The 14,824-nt window shown below is 66.7% G+C and overlaps 2 protein-coding genes across 5 annotated transcripts; both read left to right on the top strand.

Annotated features, from left to right (window-relative positions):
* The first annotated feature begins 2,364 nt into the window (after window positions 1-2,364).
* LOC136001075 (cytochrome P450 2G1-like) lies at window positions 2,365-11,074 on the top strand. The gene is made up of 9 exons (XM_065655122.1): window positions 2,365-2,547; window positions 3,265-3,427; window positions 4,390-4,539; window positions 5,831-5,991; window positions 6,179-6,355; window positions 7,339-7,480; window positions 8,276-8,463; window positions 10,178-10,319; window positions 10,385-11,074. Exons 1-9 carry the CDS (start codon window positions 2,365-2,367, stop codon window positions 10,564-10,566), a joined length of 1,488 nt encoding a protein of 495 aa, XP_065511194.1. The 3' UTR covers window positions 10,567-11,074.
* A 399-nt stretch (window positions 11,075-11,473) lies between these two features.
* On the top strand, window positions 11,474-14,724 carry ERCC1 (ERCC excision repair 1, endonuclease non-catalytic subunit). 4 transcript variants are annotated; one of them, XM_065655226.1, is made up of 9 exons: window positions 11,474-11,615; window positions 12,593-12,696; window positions 12,764-12,863; window positions 13,578-13,654; window positions 13,760-13,859; window positions 14,243-14,314; window positions 14,417-14,485; window positions 14,564-14,649; window positions 14,682-14,724. In XM_065655226.1, the coding sequence occupies exons 1-8, from the start codon at window positions 11,502-11,504 to the stop codon at window positions 14,639-14,641; spliced, it is 714 nt and encodes a 237-aa protein (XP_065511298.1). In that variant the 5' UTR covers window positions 11,474-11,501; the 3' UTR covers window positions 14,642-14,649; window positions 14,682-14,724. The 4 variants fall into 4 exon arrangements, with proteins under 4 accessions (XP_065511298.1, XP_065511296.1, XP_065511299.1 ...); XM_065655224.1 differs by having other exon boundaries at window positions 14,564-14,724; XM_065655227.1 differs by having other exon boundaries at window positions 12,764-12,854; window positions 14,564-14,724.
* The last annotated feature ends 100 nt before the right edge of the window (window positions 14,725-14,824 follow it).

A 14,824-nucleotide genomic window follows, 5' to 3' on the forward strand; every position in this document is an offset into this window, starting at 1 on the left:
AGGCCAGTTTGCCCGTGCAAGGCCAGTGTGCCCCGTGCAAGGCTTGCACAGCCCGTGTAACACCAACACACCACGTGCAAGGCCAGTTTGCCCGTGCAAGGCCAGTGTGCCCCGTGCAAGGCTTGCACAGCCCGTGCAACACCAACACACCCCATGCAAGGCTTACACAGCCCGTGCAACACCGACACACCCCATGCAAGGCTTACACAGCCCGTGCAACACCAGTGTGCCCTGTGCAAGGCCAGTGTGCCCCGTGCAAGGCTTGCAGAGCCCGTGCAACACCAACACACCCCGTGCAACACCGACACACCCCGTGCAAGGCTCGCACAGCCCGTGCAACACCAACGTGCCCTGTGCAAGGCTCATGTGCCCCGTGCAACACCGACACAGCCTGTGCAAGGCTCATGTGCCCCGTGCAAGGCTTGCACAGCCCGTGCAACACCAACACACCCTGTGCAAGGCCAGTGTGTCCATGCAAGCCTTGCACAGCCCGTGCAACACCAACACAGCCCGTGCAACACCGACACAGCCCGTCCATGGGGTCCCCTTGGGGTGCTGCGGGTCCCCGGGCGGGTCCGGCAGCCGTTGGTGGGCGCGGTGACGGTGACGGTGACGTCAGGACATCGGCACCCGGTGACATCAGCCCATGGGCACCCGCCAGCCCGGCTGTGGCCACACGTCACCGCCCGGTGTCACCGGGGGGTCACACGGGGGGGCCGTGACCCCACACCCCCCGGGACACCCTCCTGATGCCACATGGGCCGGGGGACATGGCTGGGGGCTTGGGGACATGGCTGGGGGCTTGGGGACACACAGCAGGGCTGGGGGACACAGCAGGGGTGGGGACATGGATGAGGGCTGGGGACTCGGATGGGGGCTTGGGGACACACATCAGGGCGTGGGGACATTGATGGGCGCTTGGGGACACACATCAAGGCTTGGGGACATGGAGGTGGGCGCGAGGGGACACACCAGGGCACAGGGACATGGACAAGAACATGGGGACACGCACAGGGACACACAGCCCAGGGCTTGGGGACATACATGGGGACACATGCCAGGGCTTGGGGACATGGACCCGGGCTTGGGGACGCATGCGCAGAGCCTGGGGACATGTGTGGGGACACACGCCAGGGCCTGGGGGCACGCACGGGGCACAGGGTCACACGCGATGGCACAGGGTCACACGCGATGGCAGCGATGACACAGCACCATGCCGGGGTCACGGGGACACGCAGGGGACAAGGGACACATGCGATGGTGCAGGGTCACGCAGGGGACACGGGGACGGTAGCACGGGGACACGGGGACACGGGGACGGTGGCACAGGGACGGGCGCGTGCGGTGTCAGCGCTGTTTGCACACCGGGCGCTGCCACCTCTCTGTCACCCCCTGGGGACACGTGCCAGGTTGTGCAACAGCCCTGCCTGGTGACACCCACCCCGCTGGCCGTGGGTGACACCCCCGGCTTGGGGACACGGGGGGGACACGGCGGGGGGGGGACATGTGTGGGGACACACGCCAGGGCTTGGGGACATGGACCGGGGCTTGGGGATGTGCATGGGGACATGCATGGGGACATGGAGCAGGGCTTGGGGACATGTATGGGGACATGCAGCGGGGCTTGGGGACACACACCGGGGCTTGAGGACATGCACAGGGACATGGACCAGGGCTTGGGGACATGCATGGGGACATACGCCAAGGCTTGGGGACATGCAGCAGGGAACGGGGACATGCATGGGGACATGCAGCAGGACATGGGGACACGTACCAGGTCATGGGGACATGCAGGGGACACGCACCAGGGCTTGGGGACATGCGTGGGGACATATGCCAGGGCTTGGGGACATGCACGGGGAATGGGGACATGCATGGGGACACACATGGGGACATGCAGCAGGTCATGGGGACACGTACCAGGTGATGGGGACACGCAGGGGACACATGCCAGGGCTTGGGGACACGGACCAGGGCTTGGGGATGTGCATGGGGACATGCATGGGGACATGGACTAGGGCTTGGGGACATGCACAGGGACACGGACCAGGGCTTGGGGACATATGCCAGGGCTTGGGGACATGCAGCAGGGAATGGGGACATGCATGGGGACACACATGGGGGCATGCAGCAGGACTTGGGGACGTGTACCAGGTCATGGGGACATGCAGGGGACACGCGCCAGGGCTTGGGGACACAGCCCCAGGCACGGGGACGCCCACGGGGACACCCCGGTGCCACCCACGGGGACACCCCCGGAGGCAGCAGGGGGCGGTGGCCCGGCCGGGGCTTCGTCCCCTCTTGTGCAACCGGCGCATAAATAGCAGGTGACAACGGTGACAAGGGTGACAAGACGGTGCCACCATGGAGCTGGCCGGGTCCCTCAGCTTCCTCCTGCTCTTCCTCCTCCTGCTGCTGCTGCTGCTGCTGCTGCTGGGGAGGGGGCGGCGGGGGGGGCACCCACTGCCCCCCGGGCCCCCCGCGCTGCCACTGCTGGGGAACCTGCTGCAGCTGTCCCCAACACGCACCCTGGACGGGCTGCTCAAGGTGGGGACATGGGGACATGGGGGACATGGGGGGACATGGGGACATGGGGACCTGCTGCAGCTGTCCCCAACACGCACCCTGGACGGGCTGCTCAAGGTGGGGACATGGGGACATGGGGGGACATGGGGGGACATGGGGACATGGGGACCTGCTGCAGCTGTCCCCAACACGCACCCTGGACGGGCTGCTCAAGGTGGGGACATGGGGACATGGGGGACATGGGGGGACATGGGGGGACATGGGGACATGGGGACCTGCTGCAGCTGTCCCCAACACGCACCCTGGACGGGCTGCTCAAGGTGGGGACATGGGGACATGGGGGGACATGGGGGGACATGGGGACATGGGGACATGGGGACCTGCTGCAGCTGTCCCCAACACGCACCCTGGACGGGCTGCTCAAGGTGGGGACATGGGGACATGGGGGACATGGGGGAACATGGGGACATGGGGACATGGGGACCTGCTGCAGCTGTCCCCAACACGCACCCTGGACGGGCTGCTCAAGGTGGGGACATGGGGACATGGGGGACATGGGGGGACATGGGGACATGGGGGGACACACGGGGTGTCCCTGCAGGTGCTGCTCAAGGTAGGGGAACGGGCGGGTTTGGGTGACACGGGTGTCCCCTCAGCTCCGTGTCCACGGTGTGCTGGTGACGCGGCGTGTTGGTGACACTGTGTGTCGGTGACACGGGTGTCCCGTGGTGTCCCCAGCTCAGTGAGAAGTACGGGCCGGTGTTCACGGTGTGGCTGGGCACGCGGCGGGTGCTGGTGCTGTGCGGACACGCCGCGGTGCGCGAGGCGCTGGTGGACAACGCCGAGGCGTTCGCCGGGCGCGGGCGCATGCCCACCCTGGAGAGCACCTTCCACGGCCACGGTGGGACACAGGGGACCCCAGGGCTGGGACCCCAGGGCTGGGACCCCGGTGGGGGGACCCCAATGGTGGAACCCCAATGGGGGGACCCCAGGGCTGGGACCCCAGGGCTGGGACCCCGGTGGGGGGACCCCATGTGTGGAACCCCAATGGGGGGACCCCAGGGCTGGGACCCCGGTGGGGGGACCCCAATGGTGGAACCCCAATGGGGGGACCCCAGGGCTGGGACCCCAATGGTGGCACCCCATGAGTGGTGGGACACCAAAGATGGGACCCCAATGGTGGGACCCCAATGTGGGGATCCCATGGGTGATGGGACCCCAGTGGTGGGACTTCAGGGGTGGGACCCCAATGGTGGGACCCCAGTGGTGGGACTCCACGGGTGGGACCCCAAGGCTAGGACTTCAGGGCTGGGACCCCAGGGCTGGGACCCCAATGGTGGCACCCCATGAGTGGTGGGACCCCAAAGATGGGACCCCAATGGTGGGACCCCAATGTGGGGACCCCATGGGTGATGGGACCCCAGTGGTGGGACTTCAGGGCTGGGACCCCAGGGCTGGGACCCCAATGGCAGGACCCCATGGGTGGTGGGACCCCATGGGTGGTGGGACCCCAAGGGTGGGACCCCAGGGGTGGGCCCCCATGGGTGCTGACCCCCCATGTCCCCCCTCAGGGTTTTTGACCCTCTCAAGGGTCCTGACCCCGCCTAAGGGTGGTTTGTGACCCCCCCTGACCCCCCGTGCCCCCCAGGGGTGGTTTTCTCCAGCAGGGGGCGCTGGCGGCAGCTCTCGGTGACCCCCCCCGACCCCCCCATGGGTGCTGCCCCCCTGACCCCCGGGGTTTCTGCCCCCCCATGGGTGCTGCCCCCCTGACCCCCGGGGTTTCTGACCCACCCATGGGTGCTGCCCCCCTGACCCCCGGGGTTTCTGACCCCCCCATGGGTGCTGCCCCCCCGTGCCCCCCAGGGGTGGTTTTCGCCAGCGGGGAGCGCTGGCGGCAGCTGCGCCGCTTCTCGCTGTCGGTGCTGCGGGACTTCGGGATGGGCCGGCGCAGCATCGAGAGCCGCATCCAGCAGGAGGCGCAGGCGCTGCTGCGGGAGCTGCGGGACACGGCGGGTACGGGGGCACCCCCAAAAATCCACCCCCCGGACCCGCTGGGCTGCACCCGGCTTATGGAGTGCTGGGGGGGGCAGGGGGTTTGGGGGGGTCTGGGGTTTGGGGGGTCTGATGGGTATGGGGGGGCAGGGGGTTGGGGGTGTCAGGGGGGTTGGGGGGCTCAGGGGGTTTGGGGAGTCAGGAGATTTGGGGGGGTCAGGGGGTTTGAGGGTGTCAGGGGGTTTGGGGGTGTCAGGGGGTTTTGGGGGGTCAGGGGGTTTGGGGGTGTCAGGGGGTTTGGGGGGTTCAGGGGTTTGGGGGGTCAGGGGGTTTGGGGGTGTCAGGGGGTTTGGGGGGTTCAGGGGGTTTTGGGGGGTCAGGGGGTTTGGGGGTGTCAGGGGGTTTGGGGGGTTCAGGGGGTTTTGGGGGGTTCTGGGTTTGGAGGTGTCAGGGGGTTTGGGGGGCTCAGGGGATTTTGGGGGTGTCAGGGGGTTTGGGGGGTCAGGGGGTTTGGGGTGTCAGGGGGTTTGGGGGTGTCAGGGGGTTTGGGGTGTCAGGGGGTTTGGGGTTGTCAGGGGGTTTGGGGGGTTCAGGGGGTTTTGGGGGGGTTCTGGGTTTGGAGGTGTCAGGGGGTTTGGGGGGCTCAGGGGATTTTGGGGGGTCTGATGGGTATGGGGGGGTCAGGGGTTTGGGGGGTCTGGAGTTCTGGGGGGCGCGGGGGGTTTTGGGGGTCAGGGGGTTTGAGGGTGTCAGGGGGTTGGAGGTGTCAGGGGGTTTGGGGGAGTCAGGAGATTTGGGGGGTCAGGGGTTTGGGGGTTCAGGGGGTTTTGGGGGGTCAGGGGGTTTGGAGGTGTCAGGGGGTTTGGGGGGTTCAGGGGGTTTTGGGGGGTTCTGGGTTTGGAGGTGTCAGGGGGTTTGGGGGGCTCAGGGGATTTTGGGGGGTCTGATGGGGGGGGTCAGGGGGTTTGGGGGGGCCTGGAGTTCTGGGGGGCACGGGGGGTTTTGGGGGGTCAGGGGGTTTGAGGGTGTCAGGGGGTTTGGGGAGGTCAGGGGATTTTGGGGAGTCAGGAGATTTGGGGGGGTCAGGGGGTTTGGGGGGTCAGGGGGTTTTGGGGGGTCAGGGGGTTTGAGGGTGTCAGGGGGTTTGGGGGTTTCTGGGTGTTTAGGGGTGTCAGGGGGTTTGGGGGGTCTGATGGGTCTGGGGTGTCAGGGGATTTGGGGGGGTCAGGGGGTTTTGGGGTGTCAGGGGGTTTGGGGGGTCTGATGGGTCTGGGGGGGTCACCCCGGGGTGCTGACACCCCGACCCCCCCAGAGAAGCCGTTCGACCCCACGTTCCCGCTGAGCTGCGCCGTGTCCAACATCATCTGCTCGATCGTGTTCGGGAACCGCTTCGACTATCGCGACAGCGAGTTCCTGGAGCTGCTGCGGCTCATGAACGACAGTTTCCGGGAAATCAGCACCCCCTGGGCGCAGGTGGGGCCGGGGGGGGTCCTGGGGGTGCAGCGAGGGGGGGTGCAATGGGGGGGGGGGGATGCGATGCTGCACAAGAGTTTTGGGGAGCTGCGAGTTTCGGGGTGCAGCCGGGAGCTGGGGGGTGCAGGGGGGGGGGTGTTTGTGTCCGGGGGGGGGGTCGGCAGCTCCCCCCGTGCCCCCCCCCCAGGTGTACGACATGGCGGAGACGCTGCTGCGGCACCTGCCGGGCCCGCACCGGCGCATCCCGCAGCTGCTGGGCCGGCTCCGCCGGTTCATCGCCCGGCGGGTGCGCGACAACGCGGCCTCGCTGCAGCCCGGGCCCCCCCGCGACTTCATCGACTGCTTCCTGCAGCACATGCACAAGGTGGGGGGCACCCGCACCCCGGGGGGCACCTGCACACGGGGGGGCCTTTGCACCCGGTTTGCTTGTGCAAAACTTGAGGGGCTCCCCTGCACCACGGAGGGGGGGGTCCCTGCACACAGGGGGTCACCTGCACACAGGGGGTCACCTGCACCCGGGGGGCACCTGCACACGGGGTGGGGGGTTCACCTGCACACGGGGGGGGGCTTTGCACCCAGTTTGCTTGCGCAAACTTCAGGTGCTCCCCTGCACCAGGGGGGGTCCCTGCACACAGGGGGTCACCTGCACCTGGGGGGGCACCTGCACCCGGGGGGGCACCTGCACACGGGGTGGGGGGTTCACCTGCACACGGGGCGGGGCTTTGCACCCAGTTTGCTTGTGCAAAACTTGAGGTGCTCCCCTGCACACGGGGGGGGCACCTGCACACGGGGGGGCCTTTGCACCCAGTTTGCTTGTGCAAAACTTGAGGTGCTCCCCTGCACACAGGGAGGGGCACCTGCACACGGGGGGGTCCCTTTGCACCCAGTTTGCTTGTGCAAAACTTGAGGTGCTCCCCTGCACCAGGGGTGGTCCCTGCACACAGGGGGTTCACCTGCACACAGGGGGGGCCTTTTGCACCCGGTTTGCTTGTGCAAACTTCAGGTGCTCCCCTGCACCACGGGGGGGGCACCTGCACCCCGGGGGGGCCCTTTGCACCCGGTTTGCTTGTGCAAAACTTCAGGTGCTCCCCTGCACCCCGGGGGGGGCACCTGCACACAGGGGGTCACCTGCACCCTGGGGGGGTCCCTGCACAGGGGGGGGTCCCTTTGCTCCCAGTTTGCTTGCGCAAAACTTCAGGTGCTCCCCTGCACACGGGGGGATCTTCTGCACACCCTGGGGTGCTCCCCTGCACCCCAGGGTGCTCCTGTGCACCCAGCTCGCTTGTGCAAAACCCGGGGTGCTCCCTGCACCCCCACACCCCATATACGTGTGTGTCCCCCCCCCAGGAAAAGTCCAACCCCTCGTCGGAGTTCACGCTGGAGAACCTGGAGCTCACCACCCTCAACCTGTTCTTCGCCGGCACCGAGACCGTCAGCTCCACCCTGCGCTACGGCTTCCTCATGCTCATGAAGTACCCGCACGTGCAGGGTGAGCGGGGGCGCCCCGGGCCCCCACCCACCCATGGGGGCAACCCATAGGGTGCAACCCTTGAACCCCATTAACTCATGGGGTGCAACCCTTGAACCCGCATCGACCCATGGGGTGCACCCCTTGAACCCCTATCAACCCATAGGGTGCATCCCCTGAACCCCATTGACCCATGGGGTGCATCCCCTGAACCCCCATCAACCCATGGGGTGCACCTCTTGAACCCCCATTGACCCATAGGGTGCATCCCCTGATCCCCCATTAACCCATGGGGTGCACCCCTTGAACCCCCATTGACCCATGGGGTGCAACCCTGAACCCCATTAACCCATGGGGTGCATCCCCTGAACCCCCATCAGCCCATGGGGTGCACCCCTCGAACCCCTATCAACCCATGGGGTGCATCCCCTGAACCCCATTGACCCATGGGGTGCAACCCTTGAACCCCCATCGACCCATAGGGTGCATCCCCTGAACCCCATTGACCCATAGGGTGCATCCCCTGAATCCCATTGACCCATGGGGTGCATCCCCTGAACCCCCATTGACCCATAGGGTGCACCCCTTGAACCCCCATTGACCCATAGGGTGCATCCCCTGAACCCCATTAACCCATGGGGTGCATCCCCCAATCCCCCATTGACCCATAGGGTGCATCCCCTGAACCCCCATCGACCCATGGGGTGCACCCCTTGAACCCCATTGACCCATAGGGTGCATCCCCTGAACCCCATTAACCCATGGGGTGCACCCCTTGAACCCCATTGACCCATGGGGACCCCCTTGGCCCCCCAGACAAGGTGCAGGAGGAGATCGACCGGGTGATCGGGCGCGACCGGGTGCCGGCGCTGGAGGATCGGGCGCAGATGCCGTACACAGACGCCGTGATCCACGAGATCCAGCGCTGCAGCGACCTGGTCCCGCTCAACGTGCCCCATCGCGTCACCCGCGACGTCGTGTTCCGCGGCTTCTTCATCCCCAAGGTGCTGGCAGCGCGAACGGCCCCGCGCGCACGGTTCTCTGCGCACCATTATTTGTGCACGATCCTCCGTGCACCATTGTCTGTGCACGATCCAGCGTGCGCAATTCTCTGTGCATGATTCTGCATGCACAATGTGCACAATTCTGCATGCACCATCCTCTGTGCACCATTCTGCACGCACAATGTGCACAATCCTGCGTGCGCAATTCTCTGTGCACGATTCTGCATGCACAATGTGCACGATCCTGCGTGCACAATCCTGTGTGCACCATTCTGCACGCACAATGTGCACAATCCTCTGTGCACAATCATGTGCGCACAATTCTCTCTGCACGATTCTGCATGCACAATGTGCACGATCCTGCGTGCACCATTCTGCACGCACAATGTGCACAATCCTGCGTGCACAATTCTCTGTGCACGATTCTGCATGCACAATGTGCATGATCCTACGTGCACAATCCTGTGTGCACCATTCTGCAAGCGCAATGTGCACAATCCTGCGTGCACAATTCTCTGTGCACAATTCTGCATGCACAACGTGCACAATTCTGCATGCATCATCCTCTGTGCACGATCTCCCGTGCACCATTCTCAGTGCACGCTGCCCTCTTTGCACAGTCCCATGCACATGTGCTGCATGCTCTGTGCACATTTGCTGCATGCACACTTCTCTGTGCACACTGCTGCATGCATCCTGCCCTGTGCACACCCGCTGCGCACGTGCTTCCCAGTGCACGCTGCTGCATTTGCACGGCTCCACGCACACTTGCTGTGTGCACCCTGCTGCATGCACGCTTTCCCATGCATACTGCTCCATGCACACTTGCCGTGTGCACCCTGCTGCACACACACTTCCCCATGCATGCTGCTTCATGCACACTCGCTGCGTGCACACTTCCCCGTGCATGTTTGCTGCACGCACGCTTCCCCATGCACACTTGCTGTGTGCACTCTGCTGCATGCACGCTGCTCCATGCACACTCGTTGCGTGCACACTTCCCCGTGCACACTTGCTGTGCACACTCTGCTGCATGCACGCTTCCCCACGCACGCTGCTCCACGCACACTCGCTGCGTGCACACTTCCCCGTGCACACTTGCTGTGCGCACTCTGCTGCATGCACGCTTCCCCACGCACGCTGCTCCACGCACACTTGCTGCGTGCACACTTCCCCGTGCACACTTGCTGTGCACACTCTGCTGCATGCATGCTTCCCCATGCACGCTGCTCCATGCACACTCATTGCGTGCACACTTCCCCGTGCACACTTGCTGTGCACACTCTGCTGCATGCACGCTTCCCCATGCACGCTGCTCCATGCACACTCATTGCGTGCACACTTCCCCGTGCAGACTTGCTGTGTGCACTCTGCTGCATGCACGCTTTCCCATGCACACTCATTGCGTGCACACTTCCCCGTGCACACTTGCTCTGCGCACTCTGCTGCATGCACGCTTCCCCATGCACACTCGTTGCGTGCACACTTCCCCGTGCACACTTGCTGTGTGCACTCTGCTGCATGCACGCTTCCCCACGCACACTGCTCCACGCACACTCGCTGCGTGCACACTTCCCCGTGCACACTCTGCTGCACGCGCTCTTCCCTATGTACGCTGCTCCATGCACACTCATTGCATGCACACTTCCCCGTGCACGTTTGCTGCGCGGACGCTTCCCCGTGCCCCCCCCAACACACCCCCGTGCCCCCCCAGGACACCGACGTGTACCCCCTGCTCAGCTCCGTCCTGCACGACCCCTCCGCCTTCAAAAACCCCCACACCTTCGACCCCTCCAATTTCCTGGACGAGAGCGGCCGCTTCCAGCGCAACGACGCCTTCGTGCCCTTCTCCTCAGGTACCCCCGGCCCTGGGCGGGGGGTCCCCGCCGCCCCGGCCCCCCCTGACCCCTGTGCCCCCCAGGGAAGCGGCTGTGCCTCGGGGAGGGGCTGGCGCGGATGGAGCTGTTCCTGTTCCTCTGCACCGTCCTGCAGAACCTGCGGCTGCAGCCGCTGCAGCGCCCGGAGCTGCTGTCGCTGGAGCCGCTGGCGTTCGGCTTCACCAAGAGCCCCCCCGCGTACGAGCTGCGCATGGTGCCGCGCTGACCCCCCCCTGCACCGGGACCCCCCCGGACTGGGAACATCCCCCCCACACCGGGACCCCCAGACTGGGAACATCCCCCCCCCTGCACCAAAACCGCCCCAAACACACCGGGACCCCCCCCAGGGCTCGGAAATCCCGCTGGTATTGGGGACCCCCCAGTGGTATTGGGGACCCCCCTGCACCGGGACCCCCCCATGCATTGGGGACTCCCCCCAGTATTGGGGACCCCTCTGCACCGGGACCCCCCCATGCATTGGGGACCCCCCCCGGTATTGGGGACCCCTCTGCACCGGGACCCCCCCCGGTATTGGGGACCCCCCTGCACCGGGACCCCCCTGCACTGGGGACCCCCCTGGTATTGGGGACCCCCCCTGGTATTGGGGACCCCCCTATGCATTGGGGACCCCCCCCAGCACCAGGACCCCCTCACCCCGGGGCCAAGGTTGCCCCAGCATTGGGGGGAACGCTCCGCAGCGCCGACGAAATAAAAAATGCCACTTAACGGTAAAACCGACTTTTCTTGTTCAGTTTATTTGCTCGCCAGCGCGCGCGACCCGCCCCGCGCCGGGGGGCGTGGCCCCAGCGCCTGACCCCGCCCACCACCGCCCCAGCGCGGGCACTGCGCATGCGCAAGAGTCAGCCGGGAAGGGGGAGGCGGATCCGCGAGTGTGATTGACATCGCAGCGGCCAATCGCCGCGCGGGGGGGGCGTGGCCCCAGCCTCGGAACCCCGCCCACCACCAGGAAGGCGGGAGGAGCGGTTATTACGCATGCGCAAGAGGCACTCGGGAGGGGGAAGGCGGATCCGCGCGCGTGATTGACACGGCAGCCACCAATCGCCGCGCGGGGGGGCGGGGTTCCGAGGCTGTGGGCCAATCGCCGCGCCGAGGGGGCGTGGCCGCGGCCCCAAGCCGTCCCGGCGCGCCCCGCGCTCCGTCATGGCGGCGGGGAGCCCGGTCCTGCTGAACCCGGAGGGTCCCGGGGACCCGGCCCCGCTGCCCGCGCTCAAACCGGGCGCCAAGAGCAGCAGCATCGTGGTCAGTCCGCGGCAGGTGAGGGGGCGGCAGCGCTGGGGGGGACGCGGGGCCGGCTCGGGGGGACCGGGCCCCGGTGGCGGGGGACACGCGGGGACACGCGGGGACCGGGCCCCGGTGTCATGGGGACCCACGGGGACCAGCCCCCAGTGGCGTGGGACACACGGGGACCCACGGGGACCGGCCCCCAGTGGCGTGGGACACACGGGGACCCACGGGGACCGGCCCCCAGTGTTCTGGGTTAACACGGGGACCCACGGGGACCGGCCCCCAGTGTCGTGGGACGCACGGGGACCCACGAGGACCGGCTCCCAGTGTCGTGGGACACACGGGGACCCACGAGGACCGGCTCCCAGTGTCGTGGGACGCACGGGGACCCACGAGGACCGGCTCCCAGTGTCGTGGGACACACGGGGACCCACGGGGACCGGCCCCCAGTGTCGTGGGTTAACATTGGGACCCACGGGGACCGGCCCCCAGTGTCGTGGGACACACGGGGACCAGCCCCCAGTGTCGTGGGTTAACATTGCGACCCACGAGGACCGGCCCCCAGTGTCGTGGGACACACGGGGACCCACGGGGACCGGCCCCCAGTGTCGTGGGACACACGGGGACCCACGGGGACCGGCCCCCAGTGTCGTGGGTTAACACGGGGACCCACGGGGACCAGCCCCCAGTGTCGTGGGTTAACATGGGGACCCACGGGGACCGGCCCCCAGTGTCGTGGGTTAACATGGGGACCCACGGGGACCAGCCCCCAGTGGCGTGGGACACACGGGGACCCACGGGGACCAGCCCCCAGTGTCGTGGGACCCACGGGGACCAGCCCCCAGTGTTCTGGGTTAACATGGGGACCCACGGGGACTGGCCCCCAGTGTCGTGGGTTAACATGGGGACCCACGGGGACCGGCCCCCAGTGTCGTGGGTTAACACGGGGACCCACGGGGACCGGCCCCCGCTCCCGACCCCCCTGACCCGTCCCCCTCTCCCCTCAGCGGGGGAACCCGGTGCTCAAGTTCATCCGCAACGTCCCCTGGGAGTTCGGTGACGTCGTCCCCGACTACGTGCTGGGTCAGAGCAGCTGCGCCCTGTTCCTGAGGTGAGCGGGGGCTCCCGGGGGTCCCGGGGGGCCCCGCGGTGTCACCCCGGCCCTGCTGTCCCCCCAGCCTGCGCTACCACCACCTCAACCCCGGATACATCCACGAGCGCCTGCGGCACCTGGGCCGGAGCTACGGGCTGCAGCTGCTGCTGCTGCAGGTGGACGTGGTGAGAGGCCCCGTGTGCCGGCCCTGTCCCCTCCGTCCCCTCCGTCCCCTCGCTGTCCTTGTCCCTCTGTTCCCTCCTTTCCTGTCCCCTCCGTCCCCTCGCTGTCCTTGTCCCTCTGTCCCCTCCGTTCCTGTCCCCTCCGTCCCCTCACTGTCCTTGTCCCTCTGTCCCCTCCGTTCCTGTCCCCTCCATCCCCTCACTGTCCTTGTCCCTCTGTCCCCTCCGTTCCTGTCCCCTCACTGTCCTTGTCCCTCTGTTCCCTCCTTTCCTGTCCCCTCCATCCCCTCACTGTCCTTGTCCCTCTGTCCTGTCCGTTCCCTCCGTCCCCTCACTGTCCTTGTCCCTCTGTCCCCTCCGTTCCTGTCCCCTCCATCCCCTCACTGTCCTTGTCCCTCTGTCCTGTCCGTTCCTGTCCCCTCCGTCCCCTCACTGTCCTTGTCCCTCTGTCCCCTCCGTTCCTGTCCCCTCACTGTCCTTGTCCCTCTGTCCCCTCCGTTCCTGTCCCCTCCATCCCCTCACTGTCCTTGCCCCTCTGTCCCCTCCATTCCTGTCCCCTCCATCCCCTCCTTGTCCTTGTCCCTCTGTCCCCTCCGTTCCTGTCCCCTCACTGTCCTTGTCCCTCTGTCCCCTCCGTCCCCTCCCAGTCCTGTCCCCTTGTCCTCCGGGTCCCCTCTGCCCCGTCCCCTCACAGTCTCGTCCCCCGTGTCCCCGCAGAAGGACCCTCAGCAGGCGCTGAAGGAGCTGGCCAAGGTTTGCATCCTGACCGACTGCACGCTGCTGCTGGCCTGGAGGTACGGCTGGAATTCGGGACCCCCCTGTGCCCCCCACCCACCCCTGCATGCTGCTGCTGGCCTGGAGGTACGGCTGGAATCTGGGGACCCCCCTGTGCCCCCCAGCCCCGAGGAGGCCGCCCGGTACTTGGAGACCTACAAGGCGTACGAGCAGAAACCGCCCGACCTGCTCAAGGAGCGAGTGGAGCAGGATTTCCTGTCCCGGGTGAGCTGGGCCCCCCCGAACCCCAACGTGGGCAGCCTGGGGGTCCCCAACGTGGGCATCCCGGGGGTCCCCTGGCCCCCCGAACCCCAATATGGGCATCCTGGGGGTGCCCAAACCTCCTGCACCCCAATGTGGGCATCCTTGGGGTCCCCTGACCCCCCAAATCCCAATTTGGGGCCCTGAGGGGTCCCTGACCCCCCGAGCCCCAATTTGGGACCCTGACCCCCCAAATCCCAATCTGGGACCCCTGACTCTCCCAAACCCCGATCTGGGAACCGTGACGCCCCCCCCCAAATCCCAATCTGGGGATCCTGACCCCCCCCACCCCAGTGTGGGACCGTGGGGGTGCCCTGACCCCCCCACCCTGCTGTGCCCCCCCCCAGATGACCGATTGTCTGAGCAGCGTCAAGTCCGTGAACAAGCCGGACGCCCTGAGCCTCCTCACGGCTTTTGGGGTGAGTTCCCCCCGCTCCCTGGGGGGGCACCGGCTGACACGGACCCCCCCTCACCCCCCTGCCCCCCCAAAATCCCCTGCCCCCCCTTCTGCCCCCCCCCAGTCGCTGGCGAACGTGGTCCGTGCGTCCCGTGAGGATCTGTCCCTCTGTCCTGGGATTGGGCCCCAAAAGGTGAGCGGGGACGTGGTGGGGGGGACACGGAGGGGGCTGTGACCCCCCCACCCCCCCTCACAGCCCCTTCCCCCCCAGGCCAAGCGTCTCTTCGACATCCTGCACGAGCCCTTCCTCAAACCCCCCCAAAATGAGCCGCTGCCCCCCCCAAAATGAGCCGCTGTCCCCCCAAAATCTGTTTTTGTAATAAATGGCACCCCCCAAAGTCTGAGTTTTTATAATAAATGCCCCCCCGCAAAGTCTCTGTGTTTATAATAAATGCCCCCCCCAAATCTCCGTTTTTATAGTGAATGGCACCTCCCAAAGTTTGTGTTTTTATAATAAATGCCCCCCCCCCCC

Source organism: Caloenas nicobarica, chromosome 37 (assembly GCF_036013445.1).
Source record: "Caloenas nicobarica isolate bCalNic1 chromosome 37, bCalNic1.hap1, whole genome shotgun sequence".
Taxonomy (NCBI): domain Eukaryota; kingdom Metazoa; phylum Chordata; class Aves; order Columbiformes; family Columbidae; genus Caloenas; species Caloenas nicobarica.

Excerpts from the sequence above, each read along its gene's own strand:
- LOC136001075 (XM_065655122.1), top strand. The coding sequence starts at position 2,365 with ATGGAGCTGGCCGGGTCCCTCAGCTTCCTCCTGCTCTTCCTCCTCCTG. Across the intron at positions 2,548-3,264 it reads CCCTGGACGGGCTGCTCAAG|CTCAGTGAGAAGTACGGGCC; the intron begins GTGGGGACATGG and ends TGGTGTCCCCAG. Across the intron at positions 4,540-5,830 it reads GGAGCTGCGGGACACGGCGG|AGAAGCCGTTCGACCCCACG; the intron begins GTACGGGGGCAC and ends CGACCCCCCCAG.
- ERCC1 (XM_065655224.1), top strand. The coding sequence starts at position 11,502 with ATGGCGGCGGGGAGCCCGGTCCTGCTGAACCCGGAGGGTCCCGGGGAC. Across the intron at positions 12,697-12,763 it reads AGCTGCGCCCTGTTCCTGAG|CCTGCGCTACCACCACCTCA; the intron begins GTGAGCGGGGGC and ends CTGTCCCCCCAG. Across the intron at positions 12,864-13,577 it reads TGCTGCTGCAGGTGGACGTG|AAGGACCCTCAGCAGGCGCT; the intron begins GTGAGAGGCCCC and ends GTGTCCCCGCAG.